The 22,644-nt window shown below is 49.2% G+C and overlaps 1 protein-coding gene across 1 annotated transcript in view; it reads left to right on the forward strand.

The window, feature by feature from the left end:
- The window catches only part of GFRA2 (GDNF family receptor alpha 2), an 85,514-nt gene that overhangs the window by 37,810 nt on the left and 25,060 nt on the right, over positions 1 to 22,644 (forward strand). The window contains exon 4 of the mRNA XM_081922985.1: positions 8,524 to 8,872. Within this exon, the coding sequence (XP_081779111.1) occupies positions 8,524 to 8,872 (349 nt within the window). The remainder of the gene's footprint in view (positions 1 to 8,523; positions 8,873 to 22,644) is intronic.

The raw sequence follows: 22,644 nt of genomic DNA on the forward strand, positions 1-22,644 counted from the left end.
TTTCTGGTATTTCTGGGTTTGGGCAGTCTGCAACCCCCAAAAAAGCCACCTGAAGTATCTGTAATCTGAGGTATGACTATATAAGACATTTATAAAACTCTTATAACAAGTGCACCAGTGGCAGCAGCAGCGAGAGATACATTCTCACATCAGCTTGCCTCACGGGTGGGCTGGTGCTGGTGTGACTTGCCATGCAGTGGCGTAGCGTGGGGGGTGCAGGGGGGGCCGGCCGCACCGGGTGCAACATCTGGGGGTTAGGGTTAGGGGGCGCAAATCCACGGGTTAGGGGGTGCAAATTATTTGCCTTGCCCCGGATGCTGACAACCCACGCTACGCCACTGTTGCCACGTTCTCCCTCTTGCAACATTCGACAGAAGAGTCTGCCAATTCAGGCCAATGGGGAACCATCTAGTCCGGCCCCCTCTTCTTACAGCGGCCAACCAGATGCCCCAAAGGGAAACCTACAAGCAGGATCGGTGTACAAGAGCCCTCTCCCGTCCTGCGGTTTCCAGGCATAGCTGCCTCTAGCTGTGGAGACAGAGCAGAGCCTTTGTGGCTAGGAGCCACCAATAGCCCTCTCCTCCATGAATTTGCCTAATCCTCTATTAAAGCCATCCCAGTTAGTGGCCACCCTGCCTCTTGTGGAAGGGAGTTCCACAGTTTAACTATACGCTGCATGGAGAAGGAGACTTTAGTGTTGAGACTCTAGGAGCTCTGCATCCCGCAGCCGTAGAGGGCTGGTGGCAGGGCCAGGATCAGCTTCAGCAAAAGGAACCAAAACGTTACTCCCCTCGCAGAGAAAGCTGGTTTGAATCAAGAGCAGATGGCGGATGAGGACAGGCTTGAGTTCAAGGCAGGCACGTGGGAGGGACGCCCCTTTCACTTGCGTGTCGTCTCATGCTTTTCCTGGTCTGACTTTAATTTTACGCTGTATTAGAACTTGGCACCTGACACATGTTAACTCTATCATGAAGTATCCAAACAAACCCCTGTGTTGCAAAGAGAATGTCAACAATGTCTAGGCAACACAATGACCATATACATATGTAATAGACAATCTTTATAGAATTCCTTCAAACCATAAAGAGTGGGTGGATATAGAATGCTTCAAAAACCCATCTTATTTCGAATGAATGTATGTAAATGGAAATATCAAATGCTGTGTGTAATGGTTATAGGGGTTGCTCGTGCGTAAGTTGCCGCCACTCCTGGCTAGGTTGCCTGGTTAAACCTTTTCTGTCTGGACAGCCCTTCACTTTGTGGCTGTTTCAGTCGCTAGCAGAATCCGTCAGTGGGCGTTTCTTGAGCAAAGAAGTTCTTTGACGCCAAGTCTCCTCCTACTCTCCCTGCGTGGAAGTCTTCTGCGCAGGGTGGGTGTGGGCAGCGGAGGACCCGTGCTCTCCCCGCTGGTCTCCAGCGAGGAGTCCTGGAGCCCCCTCGCCGATTCCCCCATCTGCCCCCTTTATCCCTGGTGTTACGCTGATTTCCTTCCCGAGCCGATGAGATGCCTCTCTCCCTGCTGGGCCCTTCTCCAGCATCACTTGGGAGCCTTGCCTCCGCCTCTGGATCCGATGGCAGTTCCCTTACACTGTTCTCATGTAATAATGTGGTCATTTGAAATAAGATGGGTTTATGAAGCATTCTATATCCACCCACCACGCTGACGAAGAGTTCTGCGAAACAGTAGTCAATATCCAGAATCACTGTTCAGTGTTGGACATCATATTTGTTGAATACACAAAGCTTCACAGCTTGTCTTTCATCGTACAAAGCTTGGTACCTCAAAGATTTTCAGAGACTTTGAGACTGAAGATTTCATTTTGAACTCTTTATGGTTTGAAGGAATTCTATAAAGATTGTCTATTACGTATGTATATGGTCATCATGTTGCCTAAACTCTATCAGGAAATCAGCTAACTGGCTCTGTGCAGTAAAGGAAACTGGCTATTACAGGAGAAGGGAACTGGGGACACCAGCACTTCCCAGTAAGCTCTCTTCCCATTAGGCTCACTGGCTTAGGGTGGGGAGAGCCCAGGCACCATAATAAGACTGGCATGGAATGACTAATGATGAATGTGAATGGAAGCAAGAAGAACTACCGATGAAAGAAGAATGGAGGATGAAGGGACTATGCAGAATTAGATAAATTACCAGGAAGGATTCGAAACTTGCGGGATCAGAGATTCTGAGAAGATTGGAGTAAATATCTGAACTATTTGAAAAGTAATTGTAATGAACAGATTACGCTAGTAGGACTGCAAGAAGTTTTGTAAGGTGGATTATCAGAAATATTACAAGAAAGACTATGATAAGAATTATTAGTTAAGGATAATTAAATGCAATACAGAAATTAAGACATGCAGAATAAGTGAGAAAGAATGGAAAATCATCAGAGGTGTTGACGGAAGTCTAAAATATTGTATAAGATGAGAAGTTATGTTGTATGACTGTTGGAACCGATATGTTAAAAAAAATCAATAAAAATGTATATACACACACACCGGTATATATAAAAGACTAATGATGAATGTTTATTTATTTTATTTATTTAGTTTGGATTTGATATCCCGCCTTTCACTCCCTTTAAGGAGTCTCAAAGCTGCTAACATTCTCCTTTCCCTTCCTCCCCCATAACAAACACTCTGTGAGGTGAGTGAGACTGAGAGACTTCAGAGAAGTGTGAGTGGCCCAAGGTCACCCAGCAGCTGCAGGTGGAGGAGCGGAGACGCGAACCCGGTTCACCAGATTACGAGACTACCGCTCTTAACCACTACACCACACTGGCTCTCAGAATGTGCTCCTACCATAAGAACACATGAAGAGTATGTGCTGGATCAGGCCAGTGGCCCAACTAGCCCAGCCTCCTGTTCTCACAGTGGCCAACCAGATGTCCGTGAGAAACCTGCATGTAGGAATTGATCACAAGAGCAGCTCTCCTTCCTGTGGAATCTAGCCACTAGGATTAAGAAACATTGCTGCATCCAGCTGTGGAGGCAGAGCAGAGCCACCTTGGCTAACAGACTTTGATAACCTTTTCCGACATGAATTTGTTTAAACCTCTTTTAAAGCCATCAAGGTTGGTAGCCATCACTGCCTCCTGTGGGAGCGAGTTCCATAGTTGAACTTTGTACTGCATGAAGAAGGACTACAATATTTTCCCATGTATAAGACGACCCTTTTACTGGTTTACAGTGGTAAGGTAAAGGTAAAGGGACCCCTTAGGTCCAGTTGTGACCGACTCTGGGGTTGTGGAGCTCATCTCGCTTTACTGGCCAAGGGAGCCGGTGTACAGCTTCCAGGTCATGTGGCCAGCATGACTAAGCCGCTTCTGGTGAACCAGAGCAGCGCACAGAAACGCCGTTTACCTTCCCGCCTGAGCGGTACCTATTTATCTACTTGCACTTTGATGTGCTTTTGAACTGCTAGGTTGGCAGGAGCAGGGACTGAACAACAGGAGCTCACCCCGTCGCGGGGATTTGAACCACTGACCTAGGCTCTGTGGTTTAACCCACAGCGCCACCTGCGTCTCTCGGTTTACAGTGGTACCTTGGGTTAAGTACTTAATTCGTTCCGGAGGTCTGTTATTAATCTGAAACTGTTCTTAACCTGAAGCACCACTTTAGCTAATGGGGGCCTCCTGCTGCTTCTGCGCCGCCAGAGCATAATTTCTGTTCTCATCCTGAAGCAAAGTTCTTAACCTGAGGTACTATTTCTGGGTTAGCGGAGTCTGTAACCTGAAGCGTATGTAACCCAAGGTACCACTGTATTTTTTTGGGTGATAAATTGAGGGTCATCTTATACACGGGTTAATATGCTAAGTAAGCGAGGGCTGGTTCTGCGGCCGTAGCAGGGAAATGTCAGAGAGGAGGCTGCTTACCCGCTCTCCCTGGCTTAGGAAGAGAATTTGGTGAGTGCCAGTATGTGGTGTATTACGGCACCAGTTCTATCAGCCAGAGCGGGTGATCATGGAAAAGCCGCTCAACAGCTCAGCGAACTTACAAAAGAAGCTTGAGGGCTCTTATACATGGAAAAATACAGTATTTTTTACCTGTCCTGTTCCCTTTCGCCAGATGCCTGCGAATTCTAGTTTTATGAGAGAGGGAGAAAAATGTTTCTCTATTTACTTTCTCCATCCCAGGCATCATTTTATAAACTTCTGTCAAGTCACCTCTTCCTTGCCTTTTCTCCAAACTGAAATTCCCCCAAAGCCGCAACTTTTCTTTACAGGGGAGTCACTCTGGCCGCTTGACCATCCTGGTTGCGAAAGGCAAGGAAGCTGCTTTGAAGACTCAGGCCAGCTTGTGGCAGACTGAATCAACTTCCCCAATGAACATCTGGAAAGGATCTCTGAGGTCAGAGATCTGTGCGCTGGAGTTTGTGTGAGGCTGTTGCTCAGGGAGGCCTCTTGCCTCAAGCCGGCTTGCTGGTCACCACTGGAGACAGAACATGCTGGGGCGGGGAGCCAGGATTGGTGCATGCTGCTCTGAAAGTCACTGTGGATCTCTTGTTGTTGATGTGTGGCCAGAGGAATGGTGTGTCCCCAAAACTTGCTTGCACAACTCTCATTCAGATTATGTGCATCACTGACCTTTGGTGAAAAATGAGCAGGTTATGGGAAGAGAAATCCATGCTACAACCTGTTGCTCCAACCCCTTGATGCTTTTAGTTGCCTTTTTCTGATGCTTTCCCCCCAAACCACAAGTTGAGCTTGTTAACCAGATCACCTCTATCTATCTTCTTCTTGACAAAGAGCTCCAAGAGGTTCTAATAGGTCCATGAGGTGTGAATGACATGATGGCTGAGGTTCTGGGTGGCTATGGAGCAGACTCAGGGAGCTGGAGAGCCAGTGTGGTGTAGTGGTTAATAGTGGTGGACTCGTAATCTGGTGAACCGGGTTCGATTCCCCGCTCCTCCACATGCAGCTGCTGGGTGACCTTGGGCCAGTCACACTTCTCTGAAGTCTCTCAGCCCCACTCACCTCACAGAGTGTTTGTTGTGGGGGAGGAAGGGAAAGGAGAATGTTAGCTGCTTTGAGACTCCTTCGGGTAGTGATAAAGCGGGATATCAAATCGAAACTCCTCTTCTTTTTCTTCTAGTGGGGGGGGGGCAATTCTTCTTTCAGACAGAAATCCCAGCTTTCATTTTTCCTTGCAACCTCCTCTGTTTATGCCAATATTTGGGGATACAGGGCAGATGCTGAGAATCCAACTGCAGTTGGCAGGAGAGGATTTTCCACTTTGGTGGGTGGGGGGGTCATATTTCTCCACAATAGAACACATACAATAGACCCAGCCCAGCTCAGTGCTGCAGGGTTAATGGCAGCTTCAGACGTGCCTTGTTCCTTTCTTCTGGTGCTTCTGGTGGAGCAAGGCAGTCCACTGGGGGCATGTGGAGTCTCCCTGCTGCCCACCTCTGTTCAATTTCAGCTGCAGTTTACAGGAAAACCCTTGAGAAAATGAGCAGAGGAGCCCCTCCAGGGATGACTGCGAGCTGGAAGAGGCCTTCATTAGGCTCTGCCGCATTTTCTGCTTTTGTCCAGTTCTGCATTTTCAATTGTGATTTCCCCCCTTTCCTTTTAAAAAGTTGATGCTCTGTTATTCTTGTTGTATGCTGGCCTGTGGGACGCAGGCTTGCGGGACACGGGTGGCGCTGTGGGTTAAACCACAGAGCCTAGGACTTGCCGATCAGAAGGTCGGCCATTCGAATCCCCATGACAGGATGAGCTCCTGTTGCTCAGTCCCTGCTCCTGCCAACCTAGCAGTTTGAAAGCACACCAGTGCAAGTAGATCATAGAATCATAGAGTTGGAAGAGACCACAAGGGCCATCGAGTCCAACCCCCTGCCAAGCAGGAAAGAAGATAAATAGGTACCGCTCCGGCGGGAAGGTAAACGATGTTTCCGTGCTGGCCACATGGCCCGGAAGCTGTATGCCGGCTCCCTCGGCCAATAAAGCAAGATGAGTGCCGCAACCCCAGAGTCGGCCACAACTGGACCTAATGGTCAGGGGTCCCTTTACCTTTATGCTGGCCTGCAGGTCTCACTGATGGGCATCCTAAAAAATCTTTTGACTAAGTAGTTTAGGGCTGCAGAATGCTCTGCTGGTGTCAGCCCTTGAGGGTCTCAGTGTTTCCCAAAGTGGGCAGGGGTGCTAAGAGGCAAGGGGGGTGGCAGAGGTGTAAATGACCATCAGACTTTGAATAGCTGGTCTCGCTGGATCAGTTTTGTTGAATCAATTAAATGGAATACTTTTAATTGGCTTTTGAATAACTGCAATTAATTGTTACTGTTTTGAATTTTATTGTGCTATTACCTTCCTTTACGGGTTGTGCAAACTGATGTTCTGAACAATGTTTTTTTGAGAGCCACAGAGTTAGTGGGTCAGTGCTTCTGTGGTTTGGTGAGAGGGAACAGCTGGATGGAGGGGAAGGAAAGGGATGGGGGAGGGCAAGCCCCACAATGATGCTTCTGTGCCAGTCCCTTCTCTCTCGCTTGATTGCCCCTTCTGGGCATTTTAGAGGTACCCATGCCAAATCTCCCAGGTGCACATCCTTCAACTTGGATCAGAGATGCATGTAATCTTGGACCCAGATGCCATGCTTGGGAGTTCTCCTTCTCGAACGGCTGCAACCTGCTGTTCCCAGAGCATAGATAAGAATCCCACCTGCTGCAAAAGCACCCCAGAGAGCAGCTAGAGGAGGGGTGCATGTCTCTCTCGCATGCCCCAAAGCACCAAGGCCACAGATCACACAAAGTGCACATTATAAAGGACCCGTCTGGAAGCGCCCAGAGAACCCTGTGGTGCATGATGGAAGATCTAGGACAGATAAAAAAAGGTCTTCGTCAGACAGTCCATAGGTAAACTATGGAACTCCTTGCCACTGGGGGAAGTGATGGCCACCAACTTGCATGGCTTTAAAAGAAGATTAAACAGATTCATAGAGGAGAGGGCTATTGGGGGCTCCTACCGCCTTCTGTCGGGACGCGGGTGGCGCTTTTTGGGTTAAACCACTGAGCCTACGACTTGCCAATCAGAAGGTCGGCGGTTCAAATCCCCATGACAGGGTGAGCTCCCGTTGCTCTGTCCCTGCTCCTGCCAACCTAGCAGTTCGAAAGCACGTCAAAGTGCAAGTAGATAAATAGGTACCGCTCCGGCGGGAAGGTAAACAGCATTTCTGTGTGCTGCTCTGGTTCGCCAGAAGTGGCTTAGCCATGCTGGCCACATGACCCAGAAGCTGTATGCTGGCTTCCTCAGCCAATAAAGCGAGATGAGCGCCGCAATCCCAGAGTCGGCCACGACGACCTAATGGTCTTTACCTTTACTGCCTTCTGTCAAGAGCTTGGGTGTAACCTTCGACGCCTCCCTTTCCATGGAGGCGCAGGTTGCAGCCACAGCAAAGGTGGCATTTTTCCATCTCCGCCGTATCAAGCAGTTGGTCCCTTACCTTCCTCGCCCTGATCTGGCGCAGTGGCGTAGCATGGGTTGTCAGCACCCAGGGCAAGGCAAGTAATTTGCACCCCCTAACCCGTGGATTTGCGCCCCCTAACCCTAACCCCCAGATGTTGCGCCCGTGTGGCCGGTCCCCCCTGCACCCCCCACGCTACACCACTGATCTGGCCACAGTGATCTACGCGACAGTCACCTCCAGGCTTGATTATTGTAACTCACTCTATGCGGGGCTGCCCTTGAAGCTGACCCAAAAACTCCAGCGGGTGCAGAATGCTGCGGTGAGGCTCCTCACGGGGTTCTTGCTGCGGGATCACATTCATCCAGTGATTTACCAACTGCACTGGCTCCCGGTGGAGTACAGGGTCAGGTTCAAGGTGCTGGTTTTGACCTTTAAAGCCCTATGCGGCCTAGGACCCACGTACCTACGGGACCGCCTCTCCTGGTATGCCCCGCGGAGGACCTTAAGGTCCACAAATAACAACACTTTGGAGGTCCCGAGCCACAAGGTGGTTAGATTGGTCTCAACTAGGGCCAGAGCCTTTTCAGTACTGGCCCCGACTTTGTGGAACGCTCTTGACACAAGAGACCAGGGCCCTGCGGGACTTGACATCTTTCCGCAGGGCCTGCAAGACAGAGCTGTTCTGCCTGGCCATTGGTTTGGACTCCGCCTGACCCTTATGTTTCCCTCTCCTTATGGTCTTGATCTATTGGCTACTTTTAAAATGAGGCTGCATTTTAAATTGCATTTTAACCTGTATTTTAAATTGCCCCCCCCCATTATGTTTTTACTGTGATTTTATTGGTGTTAGCTGCCCTGAGCCTGGCTCTGGCTGGGGAGGGCGGGGTATAGATAAAATTATTATTATTATTATTATTACCCATGATGGCTATGTTGTACCACCACAGTTGAGGGCAGCAATGCCTCTGCATACCTGCTGCTGGAAATCACACAGGGAGGAAAGAGTTCTTGTGCTTGGCCACAGTGAGAAGAGGAGGCTGGACTTGGTGGGTCCTTGGCCTGAAGCATCGGGCTGTTCTTATGCACAGTAACCCCTTTTTCTCTTCTTCCGGGACAGGGATGGATTCGACTGCCAACGCCAAAAGCAACCACTGCCTCGACGCGGCCAAAGCCTGCAACCTGAACGACAATTGCAAGCGCCTCCGCTCGAGCTACATCTCCATCTGCAACAAGGAGATCTCCTCCACAGAGCGCTGCAACCGCCGCAAGTGCCACAAAGCCCTGCGCCAATTCTTTGACCGTGTGCCCCACGAGTACACCTACCGGCTGCTCTTCTGCTCCTGCAGGGACCAGGCGTGTGCCGAGCGACGCCGACAGACCATCGTCCCCCATTGCTCCTACGAAGACAAGGAGAAGCCCAACTGCCTGGAGCTCCGCAGCCTGTGCAGGTCGGACCCCCTCTGCCGGTAAGGACCGCCTCACTGTGAAGCCGGGTTTCCCACTGGCAAAGCCCCTGAGGCTCATGAATGGTCTGTGAAATTTGAGTTTTGTTATGAGCAGAGTTTTCAAACGTGGGAGAAGATACCTAGGAAGGAAGGGCTTGAGCACTGGAGTTTATTTCCAAAGGAAGGTCACTAAGGAAAACGGGCTCAGCAACCTGGGCTCACCAATGAAACGTTGTCATTGTGGTCCATTTGTGGCTCTGAGTTTTGGGTGTGTGTGGTTTTTGATGGAGTCTCCAGCATCTCTGGCGATGGATTGCTTTGACGCAGTGATTTGGGTGCATGCTGCGAGTGTTCTTGGGGAAACCATAGCTGTCAACTCCCCCCCCCTTTTAAAGTAATAGTAATAGTACCACTCTATTCTGTCTTGGTCCAGCTCCACCTGGAGTCCTGTGACTGACAAGCTGGAAAGTGTGTAAAGGAGGGGTACCAAGGTGATCAAGGGTCTGGAAGCAAGAATTGTGAGGAACAGTGGAGGGAGCTGGCAATGTTTAGCCTGGAGAAGAGAAGACTGAGAGGCGATTGGAGAACCGTCTTCAAATATCTGAAGGGGAAGACGGACAAGCTTGTTTTGTGCTGCTTCTGAGGGTAGGAGCCAAATGAAAGGATTCGTGTTACAAGAAAGGAGATTCTGACTAAACACCAGGAAGAAATTTCTGACAGTTAAGAGCTGTTTGACAAGGGAATGAACTTCCTTGAAAGATGTTGTGCTCTTCTTTCTTAGAATTTTTTGAAGAGAGGTCAGGGATTGTTTAGCTGCAATTCTTGACTTGCCAGGAATTGCACTACATGCCCCTTTTGGTTCCTTCCAGCTCGACAGTTCTATTACTCTAACACAGAGGGGGTGCTGTTGGGGAAGGCGACAGGATGTCCATGCTGGTTCATCCCTCATGTCTGCCACTGTGAGACAGGATGGGGATCCTGCCAATCATCTGGCCCCAATGGACCAGGCAACCTGGAGCTGGCTTTGCCAAGAAGACAGGCCTGCTTGGGAATGCAGAGGAAGGGAGCTGGTCTAGGCGTATGTGTCTGCGTGTTTGTGGGGGTGGGAGGGCACGTGATGCTCTGCTAGGGCTGGACACAGGGGCAGGGATGTGTCTCAGAAGATCAAGGAGAAAGAAATTGCAAGTGATGTTGAAAAAGGAGGTGTCAAAGTGCTGGCCAAGGGGGAAACATCATTAGTGCTAGACTTGTCTCCCTGAATTTCGGTCTCTTGCTCTGCCCTGTCTCTCTGGTTTTGTCTCTCTGTCTCTCCAGCTGCCAGAACTCCCCCGGCAGTCTAATCAGCTGCCAGGGCAATATTCTCTTCCAAGGGCCAATGGGCACTGCCAATCCTTGTGTGCCTCCCCTTGCCCCTTGCTAAATGCTGGGTACAAAGGCAGGAGGCGGAGGGAAGAAATTCTGAGCTGCTGGAATGGCTAGTGGATGAACTATGGCACATAGGGACATACAAAGAGCACTGCTGGATCAAGCCAACAGGGCTGATCTAGTCCAGCTGTTCTCCCAGCGAGCAACCAGATGCATCACTGGGAAGCCCACAAGCTAGACTTGAGCACAAGAGCCCTCTCCTCTCCTGTGGCTGATATTCAGAACCATAGTAGCCATCGGTAGCCTTCTCCTCCATGAACTTGTCCAATCCTCTTTGGAAGCCATCCAGATTGGTGGCCATCACTGCCTCCTGCAAGAGTGAGTTCCACAGTTTAACTCTGCACTGCATAAATAAGTCCTTCATAAACATCTGCATTGACCCTTCCAACATTCAGCTTCACTTGATGTCCGTGAGTTCTAGTGTTATGAGAGAGGGAGAAAACATTATTCACTTTCTTCAAGTCATGCATAATTTTATAAACTTCTACCATGTCACCTTTTACTCTCCTAAACTAAATTAAAAAGTCCCAAGCACTGCAATGTCCCTCCCTCCCTCTTGCTCTACTCTTTTCTAAACCGAAAAGGTCATCTTATTTCTCAGGCTCTCCCATGAATTAAGGCCATCATAATGATAATAGATAAAAGGGACGCGGGTGGCGCTGTGAGTTAAACCACAGAGCCTAGGACTTGCCAATCAGAAGGTTGGCGGTTCGAATCCCCACGATGGGGTGAGCTCCCGTTGCTCGCTCCCTGCTCCTGCCAACCTAGCAGTTTGAAAGCACGTCAAAGTGCAAGTAGATAAATAGGTACCACTCCTGCAGGAAGGTAAATGGCTTTTCCGTGTGCTGCTCTGGTTTCACCAGAAGCGGCTTAGTCATGCTGGCCACATGACCCGGAAGCTGTACGCCGGCTCCTTCGGCCAGTAAAGCGAAATGAGCGCCGCACCCCCAGAGTCGGCCACGACTGGACCTAATGGTCAGGGGTCCCTTTACCTTCACCTAATGATAATAGTAGAGAAAGGCCTTTGTGGGCTAGGGAAATGGTGTTTGGAGTGGAACTGGTCCTGGGCCCAACAAGTGCCCAGGAATGGGGAATCCCTGGCAAAGCCTCACCCTGGAAGAGGGATGATTCCTGTACTCAGGGTGGCCAGCCAAATACCTGTGGGAAGCCTGCAAGCACAACCTGAGTGCAAGAGCATAAGAACACCAGAAGGGCCTGCTGGATTGGGCCAATGGCCTATCTAGTCCAGCATCCAGTTCTCATACTGGAAACCCAGATGCCCCAAAGGGAGACCCACAAGCCTATGGGAAACTTGCTCCAGCTTGGCTCTGCCTGCTCAGTAGGAATGTTGGGCAGCCACCTCACCCTCCTGCTGCCCAAGAAAGACTCGCTGGGCATGGCCAGCATCTGATGCTTGGTGTTTGTGCCTCCTCTGCACACTCTTAAGTGGATGCTCGGCTAATCAAGCAACTACAGTGGTACCTCGGGTTACAGACGCTTCAGGTCACAGACTCTGCTAACCCAGAAATAGTGCTTCAGGTTAAGAACTTTGCTTCAAGATGAGAAATTGTGCTCTGGCGGCGCGGCGGCAGTGGGAGGCCCCATTAGCTAAAGTGGTGCTTGAGGTTAAGAACAGTTTCAGATTAAGAATGGACCTCCAGAACAAATTAAGTTCTTAACCCAAGGTATTGGGTTGTCCTGTTAGTTTCTTTCTATACATTATTGTCCTGTATTGTCCTGTTAGTTTCTTTCTATACATTAGAAGAAGAAGAAGAGTTTGGATTTGATATCCCGCTTTATCACTACCCGAAGGAGTCTCAAAGCGGCTAACATTCTCCTTTCCCTTCCTTCCCCACATCAAACACTCTGTGAGGTGAGTGGGGCTGAGAGACTTCAAAGAAGTGTGACTGGCCCAAGGTCACCCAGCAGCTGCATGTGGAGGAGCAGGGAAGCGAACCCAGTTCCCCAGATTATGAGTCCACCGCTCCTAACCACTACACCACACTCGCTCTTGAGGTTAGCTCTGCTGTGGAACTGGGAGCAGTGAATTCTGGGTGGCAAAGGGGACCACTGAAATAGGTTTGGAATCAACCAGGCTATTCTAAAGGGAAATTTGTTTATGGAACATCCAGCATTGATATTAAGGCACCTTTCACATTGTTCCCTCCATTAACAGCCTTTGCACAAGGTTTGTGGGGATGGGGTCCTTCAAAGGTACTTTCATTGTCCCATGTGGAATGCCTTCAAACAGGTTTCCCCTGGCATCTGGTGGGCCACTGTGAAAACAGGGTGCTGGACTAGATGGGCCCCCATTGGCCTGATCCTGCAGAATATTCTGCTCCAGTACAGGATAGTTTGCCGAGTGTCAGGAAATGGGCAGGGGGCTACCTGAGTCTCTTCTGCTTTGAGGGAGGGCCTTCCGTGGCACCTTGGACAGTTCCATGCAGGGCTCTGTCTGAAGGCTCCATAAAAGCCTAGGTGTTGTTTCAGCCTCTGCGCTCCAAGGCTGAGTCCTGAAGAAGAGCTGCAGCTCTCTCTCAGTGGCTTGCTCTGTCTTTGGTGGCAGAAACTTCTTCAATTACAGCAGCCTAGCTGGCTTTAGCAGTTGTTGAGTAGAGCAGGAGAGATGATGGTTTCGCTGGGGCTTCTGAGCTGGAGTCCAAGGAGGACAGCTTGGCCTCTGTGGCTGGAGAGGTCCTGGCACATTGGGATCCTCTTGCCCAAGTGCTTTGGGAAGCTGAAGCTGGTACAGAATGCTACTGCCCATTTATTATCCAGAATGGCAAGACAGGCTCATATTTCATCAACGAAATGACCTGGCCCAGTTTCAGAGGGTTGGTTCCAATGTACAAATCCCTGAATGACTAAGAGCCCAGTACTCAATGGAGCGTCTTGCCCAGTGTTGACCAGCTTGGGCGTTAGGAACTGCAGGGGGGTGGGTTTCTGCTGGTGGCCCCCCATTGAGGATGGTCTGAGGGCGGGGGCTTCTTGGTGGCGGCATCCTGTTTGTGGAATTTATTCTCTCTGCAGGTCAAGTTGGCTCCTCCCCTCCCCAACTTTATTCAGACGCCAGCAAAGAACATTTATGTTCTGGCAGGACTCTGGGACAGGATGCCTGCAGCACTTCGGATTGTGATAGGCTGCTTAATGACATTTTTATGGCTGTATTTTTTAGTCTGTGCTTTCAGGAGTCATTTATTGCTATATTTTATACATTGGTAGCTACTCTGGGCTCTACATGAGGAGCAGCGAGATAAGGAATGAAGGAGAATATGTATGTATATAAATCAGCCCAGAAAAGATGACAGAGGAAGTGGAGGAAAGTGTAAAAGAGGGCAAATCTGGTGGGTATACTGGTATATTAGGATGGGCCGTTGTTTTCTGTGATTGGCAGAGGTTACTGCCAGGAGGGTCAGGGCACAAGGGGACCGAACCCGAAGGCTTGGTGGGAAAGGGGAGGGGCATAGAGGTATAAAGAGGGAACATTGCAAGTCCAAGAGGGCAGCAAGGGGAAAGGGAAATTGGGTGGCTGAAGGCATTGGAGAAAAGCACACAGGTCAGAAGTCAAAAAGCATTAGGAGTGGATTCTACGGAAGCCATCATGGCCTCTAAATAATGCACAGGTGGTCACTGTATGCACCTTGACCCGAAGCAGCAGCTCTAGCTGGAATGGGGGCAAAGAAAGTCCTTCTTCACAAAGCACATAGTGAACCTGTGGAACTCTCTCCCACAGGAGCCAGTGATGGCCACCAATCTAGATGGCTTTTAAAGAGGATTTGGACAAATTCGTGGAGGAGAGGGCTATCGATGGCTACTAGCCAGGATGGCTATGGTGTGCCTCCGCAGTCGGAGGCAGCAATGCTCCTGAATACCTGTTGCTGGAAACCGAGGAGGGGAGAGGGCTCTTGTGCTTGATTCCTGCTTGTGGGGTTCCCAAAGGCATTTGGTTGGCCACTGTGAGAAGCAGGATGCTGGTCTAGATGGGCCATTGGCCGGACCCAGCAGGTGCTCTTCTTATTTTCTTATGAAACATGCAGTGCCAGGTGCAAGAGACCACGTGGAAGGCGCTGCTTGGCTGCTCTTGGGAAAAAATGCCTCCTTGATGCTCATTCCTTCGGCTGGCACTGTGGGTTAAACCACAGAGCCTAGGACTTGCCAGTCAGAAGGTCGGCGGTTTGAATCCCCGCAACGGGGTGATCTCCTGTTGCTCGGTCCCAGCTCCTGCCAAACTAGCAGTTTGAAAGCATGTCAAAGTGCAAGTAAATAGGTAACACTCCAGCGGGAAGGTAAATGGCATTTCCGTGCGCTGCTCTGGTTTGCCAGAAGTGGCTTAGTCATGCTGGCCACATGACCTGGAAGCTGTACGCCGGCTCCCTTGGCCAGTAAAGCAAGATGAGCGCCGCAACCCCAGAGTCGGTCACGACTGGACCTAATGGTCAGGGGTCCCTTTACCTTTAAGTGATGGGTGCTGTGCTGGTGCCGGAGGAGACTCTGGAGAGTCCCGTGGACTGCAAGAAGATCAAACCTCTCCATTCTGAAGGAAATCAGCCCTGAGTGCTCACTGGAAGGACAGATCCTGAAGCTGGGGCTCCAGTACTTTGGCCACCTCATGAGAAGAGAAGACTCCTTGGGAAAGACCCTGATGTTGGGAAAGATGGAGGGCACAAGGAGAAGGGGACGACGGAGGATGAGATGGTTGGACAGTGTTCTCGAAGCCACCAGCATGAGTTTGACCAAACTGCGGGAGGCAGTGGAAGACAGGAGGGCCTGGCGTGCTCTGGTCCAGGGGGTCATGAAGAGGCGGACACAACTAAACGACTAAACAACAACAAAGTGATGGGACTCCAGTCACAAGCAAGAACACCGCACTTACCACCCCAATAACAACCTAGAGACAAGATAAGGTTTCTGTGCTAGCAGGACAGCAGGTAATTAAACCTCCAACCCAAGAGCTAATAGGCAAAAAGATGAGCTGTAATTGGAGAGCCTTTAAAGAGAGTTGTTTTTCCTCCCCCCCCCTTAACTGTTATCTCAAGTGCAGGAGGACATCAGAGGAAAGGAGGCGGGGAGCGGGATGCCCCTTATAGGATTGGGGTCAAACTGCTAATGCAACCAGGGGGGCAGAAATGAAGAATGGGAACGTGGCTAGCAGGGGAATGACTAACAACACCGTCACTCCCTTGTACAAATCTTCGTTGTGTGTGTGTGTGTGTTTTAAAAAAGATACACAGTAGGTTGGATGGCCACCCATCAGGGATTCTTTATTGGGATTCATGCATTGCGAGGAGTTGGACTAGATGACCTTTGGGGGTCCCTTGCCACTCCACAATTCTGTGATTCAGCCTCCCAATGGCCCGCTTTTCATTAAAGCAGCAGCCAGGAAACCACCCTCCCATTTGTATGTCACGTGCAGTTTGCCACCCCTTGGGACCTTGGCTGAGAGTAGGAAAAGCCCCCAGCCCCACCCCAGGGTGCCTGGATCAGGCTCCCTATCCCCTTGGAATGGAAAAAGGTGGTAGGAATAATAGCAGCAGCACCCCCTCCCTCTGCTGGCACCCTCGTTCCCCTCTGTGTGGCTTTTCTTGTCTTCCCCGCAGCTGCGGGGATTTCTGACAGACTCTTTGCACCGCGGCGCTGATTGTACCGGACAGGTTTTAGCTTCAGAATATAAAACCTTTTTCAAAACCATAACCTCAGCTAAGGGGAAAGAGGAGGGGAAGGGATGAAAAGAGCTGATTTCAGCAGCTGCAGTTTGCTGTATTTTTTCATCTTGCATCAGCAAATCAGGACCACAAATAATCTGGTCTTAACATGCTTCACTGAGTGCTGCCTGGGAAGAATTTCCCATCTTCTACAAAGGCTGTGTTTCCACCGTCTCCAGAGGCAAGGAGAGACCTTCATTTTTCATTGGGGTTCTTCCTTCAATTCAGACTCTCTTCTCCTCACCCTCCAACGGAAAACCTCGAAAGAGGAGAAGATGCTCATTAAATGACCTGACTCTGAGAGCATCCGTGCTCCAAGTGGGACGCTTGCTTTTTATTTTATTTTTATTTTTACCTGGACCCAAAGAGCTTCACACCCCCTGCAGCAATGGGCAAAATGTCATTTGGTAATACAGTAGATGCATCTCTGGATAAAACCAACATCCAGAGCGGTTCGGCCTTCTCATTACACTACATAATGAGAAGGGCTTGGAGCAGCTGTTCACAGGTCCAGGTTTTAGCCAGAGAATAGGCAGGGCAGGAGAGGAATCAGAATTGCCTATTAATCTGTGGAGAGGAGGGGTTCAGAAATGCTTCTTAGGGAAAGAGCCATATATTTGTGGTGTTGAGCTCATCATCTGCTCAACAGTCAGTTCTCTCTGTGGGAGTTGAGCCCAATGTGACTGGCCAGATTTTCTAGCGTGTCTAGCAATGCAATGTAATCCTTTCCCTGTTTTGTTTTCTCATGTATAACCAAGGTTGGGGGTTTCATCCAGTCGTAAGGCTTCCCCCGCCTTTACTGCTTGGTAAAATGGTTGTCAGGGACGCGGGTGGCGCTGTGGGTTAAACCACAGAGCCTAGGACTTGCTGATCAGAAGGTCGGCAGTTCGAATCTCTGTGACGGGGTGAGGTCCCATTGCTCGGTCCCTGCTCCTGCCCACATAGCAGTTCAAAAGCACATCAAAGTGCAAGTAGATAAATAGGTACCGCTCCAGCAGGAAGGTAAACGGCATTTCCGTGCACTGCTCTGGTTCACCAGAAGCGGCTTAGTCATGCTGGCCACATGACCTGGAAACTGTACGCCGGCTCCCTCTGCCAATAAAGCGAGATGAACGCCGAAACCCCAAAGCCGGCCACGACTGGACCTAATGGTCAGGGGTCCCTTTACCTTTACCTAATGGTTATCTGGATCAATAAACCATGGCAGGTAACACCTGTTCACGTGCCGCAGGGATCCATGGTTAATGGCTTACCTTGAATGCTTTGCTCTCATAGGAAAACAAAGCTTGAACTCAGGCTAACATTATGTTGGAACTGCAAGTCATAGAAATGACACACCCACACCCATTTATTTCATGACAGAATGACATTCAACTGACTCACACTTCACACAGGACCACAACCTCCCCTGTAATTATATAAATACTGTCCATGTAGTTAGATGGGGAAATGTCAGCTCTCCTTGGTCCCCATCAGGGAGGAATGGAGGGGAGGGGCTGTGCCGAATGGAAAGTTCCACAAGGGGGAGGTGACCCCGAGCCTCCCTCTGATTGGACAGGTCTCATGACATCCATATATACCTCCCCCTGCTTCCCTTGACTTGAGCTTCATTCTTCAAGGTGGTGGGAACACGTTCATCCCTGCAAGCATACTGTTGTGGGTTTTTTTTTGGGGGGGGGGTGAAGGTCAGTCAGGATGATGCCTAAGTTTAGACCCTCTAATTCTTTGGGGCAACAAGGGTCAGAATCTAGTACAGTCATACCTAGGGATAAATACGATTCAAGCGGAGCGCGTTTGGGTTGCGCTCCGTGGTGAACTGGAAGTAATGGAGCGCGTTACTTCTGGGTTTCGCCGCTCGCGCATGCGCATACGGTCAAAATGACGCCCTGCACATGCGCAGAAGCGGCAAAAATGTGATCCACGCATGCGCAGACGCGCTGTCGTGTCTTAGGTTCTGTTCAGGATGTGAACAGGGCTCTGGAATGGATCCCGAGGTACCATCCCGAGGTACCACTGTAAAGGATTCTATTGTTGAATTCGTCAGATAAGTTTCTTGATATGACAAAGACCTTGGGCTGGGCACTTAAGTGTCCTCACCAGCACCCCAAAAGAATGAGCCAGGTTGCAAGAGCTACAACTAAGTGATGGGACCCTCCAAGCTAAGGGATAGGTTGCTCCTCACCTAGCTGCTAGGCAGGAGAACAATAGCCAGAGTAGTTTGTGGGAGCTGAGCTTTTGGACGCAGGCTAGAATCAGGATACACAGAGATTTGCTTGCTCTGTGCTGGAGCCAAAGCTGTGATTAATGGAGAAGAAAGATCTGCTGGGGTATTGATGCTGTGAACCCCTTCATCTTATGCTCAGTATGTCGGTGTAAATAAAACCACATACCCTAAAGATGCAACAGGCTCCACTGACCTTCATTCCAGGGAATCTGAACCCTGGCTAAGCATGCAGGAGCCCTGGAGTCTCTCATCGCTCAGAGACGGGGGTAGCGTGGAACAATACATCTGGGGGAATCGAGGCTCTTCGATTAGCTCTGAAAGTGAAATAAGGCTGGTGACTTTTTGTTAGGGAATCATTGATCTCAGCTGGCTGATATTCAGCTCCAAGGCCTGCTGGGGTCGTGCTTTGATTCGGGAATGTGTGAATGGAAAGATAATAAAATGGAAAGCTGCCTCCTTCTCCCCATCCCCAGCTGTGTCCTCCCCCCCAATCGAAGGAGCTTCTGACGATGGTGAAGATGTGAGAGACCGTCTATCTCTCTCTCTATCTCTCTGAGCCCCAGCTCATTCCGGGGAAAGCCGAAAGAAGCCTTTTCAGTTCTGCGGCTCCCTTTGCTCAAGGCTAACCACCATCTTAACACAATAATAAGTCAATCCTCACTGAATAATTAAACAGAGAACTTTCATAAGTATTGACTTAACGTGACAGCAAGTCTATATCGACTCGGGGCTTGCTTATGTAAACACAATCCTGTGTTCGGCTTAGTTAGCAGTTCAATGGGACAGAACATTCCTTCAATTAAAATCAAATGATGCATGCCCTTAATTCTTCCCTTCCCTCGCTAGGTAATCATGGCCTCTGAGCACAGGTGAGGGGATGCCACGGGGAGGGGGCTACTCTTCAAGTGCATTTAACCGCTGTGAATTAAAAAGAAAACACGGGCTCTTAAGACGAAACAACATCACACCGACAAATACGCAGGTGGGATTTGAAAAGGAAGTTTTGCTAGTGGAACATAAGCCTTTGAGCACAATCCCCCTGGTGGGTGCATTGAAATGTACCAGAGTGATGGAAGATGCTGTCAGGTACCTCCCATTCACTTCAACAAGTCTCGCCGTGCAATGAGATGTTCTCTGTGGCTGGCTGGCTGCTGGTTTCTCTGACCCAGCCCTGGCTGGCCTCCTAAGTGAGATGTTGTTGTTGTTGTTTAGTCGTTTAGTCGTGTCTGACTCTTCGTGACCCCCTGGACCAGAGCATGCCAGGCACTTCTGTCTTCCACTGCCTCCCACAGTTCGGTCAAACTCATGCTGGTAGCTTCGAGAAAACTGTCCAACCATCTCGTCCTCCATCGTCCCCTTCTCCTTGTGCCCTCCATCTTTCCCAACATCAGGGTCTTTTCCAGGAAGTCTTCTCTTCTCTTGAGGTGGAAGTATTGGAGCCTCAGCTTCAGGATCTGTCCTTCCAGTGAGCACTCAGGGCTGATTTCCTTCAGAATGGAGAGGATTGATCTTCTTGCAGTCCATGAGACTCTCAAGAGTCTCCTCTAGCACCATAATTCAAAAGCATCAATTCTTCGGCGATCAGCCTTCTTTATGGTACAGCTCTCACTTCCATACATCATTACTGGGAAAACCATAGCTTTAACTATACGGTCCTTTGTTGGCAAGGTGATGTCTCTGCTTTTTAAGATGCTGTCTAGGTTTGTCATTGCTTTTCTCCCAAGAAGCAGGCGTCTTTTAATTTTGTGGCTGCTGTCACCATCTGCAGTGATCACGAAGCCCAAGAAAGTAATTGAGATAGACACCTACAAATCTCCACCTGCACTCTATGGCCCCACTGCGGTCTGATCCAGCACAGGTGGTCATGCTTTTAAAAAATAAACATATCTACCTGTGCTGGACTAGACCAAGACTGGTCCACAGAGTACAGTCTGGTTCAGCTTTGTAGCCTTCACCTCTATTAGATTATCACTCCCATCAGCCTGTGGTCCACAACTCCCAGAGAGCACTGGGTTGGGGAAGGTAGATCTGGAACCACATACCCTTTGTGTTTGCTGCTGCAGGCACACACTTCCAAAAGATGCAGACGAATCCAAAGTTTCAGGGGACCAGAGGGGAATTAAGACTTCCAGAAGAGAGATGAACAAAAAAGCCAAAGAGCTAGAACTATAGTCTAAGGCAGTGTTTTTCAACTTTTGGGGGGCAAAGGCACACTTGTTTCATGAAAAAAAATCACGAGGCACACCACCATTAGAAAATGTTAAAACATTTAACTCTGTGCCTATATTCACTATATATAAAGTAATTCTCTTGAATAGGAATCAAATAAACACAAAGAAAGTATTTTATAATTACTTTATTATGAAATAGTAAGTAAACAGAAATATGAAAAATTATAAAATACTTTATTTTTAAATCTTTTGAATTTTTCAATTTTTCCCACGGCACACCAGGCAACATCTCGCGGCACACTAGTGTGCCGCGGAACAGTGGTTGAAAAACACTGGTCTAAGGGACAAGGATAAACAGACAAAATAGGTACGTGTCTTTCAAAGGTCAGGGCATTAAGAGAGACACTGTAGTGAACAGAGGGCTACACAGATGACATCTCTGGGAAAGGTTACACTTCTTCATGGCCTACATTCCCCAAAGCAAAGGCTTCTTCTTAGCAAGATATAGAACAAGGTGACTAGAAAGGAGCTTTTTTTGGCAGGAGCTTTTTGTGAAGGAAGGAAGCAAAGGACCAAAGCAATTGTGCCAGTTCAGCAGACTCTCTCTGTCTCTCTCCTCTCTCTGAGTTTTGGAGGCTCCCAAAACATCCGTTTGAACAGTTGGCTCAATTACCTTCCTCTGTACAAAATAAGAAACTCACTTAATGTTGCTTGTAGATTTTATAGTTGTTTTTTATGGGCTGCCATTCTCAATTCTATTTGCCATTTGTGACAGAAAGAAATCCAAATGTTTGGTTCATGGACTTGCATGGGAACAGTCCAGATGATCCCACCTGAAGGTGTGCATTTTAATGCATACATTTTGAGTGTGTGTGTTTTAACACATGCATGCATACATAATTTTATTTGTATGCCACATTTCCATACTTTAAACCAGGCATGGCCAAACCTGGCCCTCCAGATGTTTTGGGACTACAACTCCCATCATCCCTAGCTAACAGGACCAGTGGTCAGGGATGTTGGGAATTGTAGTCCCAAAAACATCTGGAGGGCCAAGTTTGGCCATGCCTGGTTTAAACCATGTTCAAGGTGGCTTACAACATGGAAACGTACATAATTACAACCTAACAAAAGTAAAAGGTAAAGGTAAAGGTACCCCTGCCCGTACGGGCCAGTCGTGTCCGACTCTAGGGTTGTGTGCTCATCTCGCTCAAGAGGCCGGGGGCCAGTGCTGTCTGGAGACACTTCCAGGTCACGTGGCCAGCGTGACGAAGCTGCACTGGCGAGCCAGCACCAGCGCAGCACACGGAAACACTGTTTACCTTCCTGCTATAAAGCGGTACCTATTTATCTACTTGCACTTAGGGGTGCTTTTGAACTGCTAGGTGGGCAGGAGCTGGGACCGAACGATGGGAGCTCACCCCACCGCGGGGATTCGAACCGCCAACCATGCGATCAGCAAGTCCTAGGCACTGAGGTTTTACCCACAGCGCCACCCGCATCCCTCGAAACAAAAGTAGTCATAAACAATTAATCAAACATCAAAAAATACACAACCGGTTTGAACAATTCCCACATAAATCACAGTAAAACCTAAAATAAAGATACAATAATTACCGTAATATCAATTAATTAACAACTACAGTGGTACCTCAGGTTAAGAACTTAATTCGTTCTGGAGGTCCGTACTTAACCTGAAACTGTTCTTACATTGAAGCACCACTTTAGCTAATGTGCCCTCCTGCTGCTGCAGCGCTGCCAGAGCACAATTTCTGTTCTCATCCTGAAGCAAAGTTCTTAACCCGAGGTACTATTTCTGGGTCAGTGGAGTCTGTAACCTGAAGCATCTGTAACCCGAGGTACCACTGTACACAGAACCTTAAGACCAGGGCTACTCCAAATGTTGGTCTCCACTCAGCCAACACTTCTGGAAGAGAGAATCTCTCCAAGTCAGCCTGCAGTTTCCTTAGCCCAAATTTGCCACTCTCCTTCCAGACACTCAGCTCCCCGCAACCCTTTACTTCTGGGGCCTCTGGGGACTCTGCAGATACTTGCAGGCCTTGGAGAAGCGTAAGAACTCTTCAGCATAAGGACATAAGGAGAGCCTGCTGGATCAGGCCGGTGGTCCATCTAGTCCAACCTCCTGTTCTCACAGTGGCTGACCAGATGCCTCCTCTGGGAAACCTGAAATCAGGATTCATGCACAAGAGCCTTCTCCCCTCCTGTGGTTTCCTGCAGTTGAAGCATTGCTGCCTCCAATTGTGGAGGCAG

Source organism: Podarcis melisellensis (assembly GCF_964234715.1).
Source record: "Podarcis melisellensis genome assembly, chromosome: 8".
NCBI lineage: Eukaryota > Metazoa > Chordata > Lepidosauria > Squamata > Lacertidae > Podarcis > Podarcis melisellensis.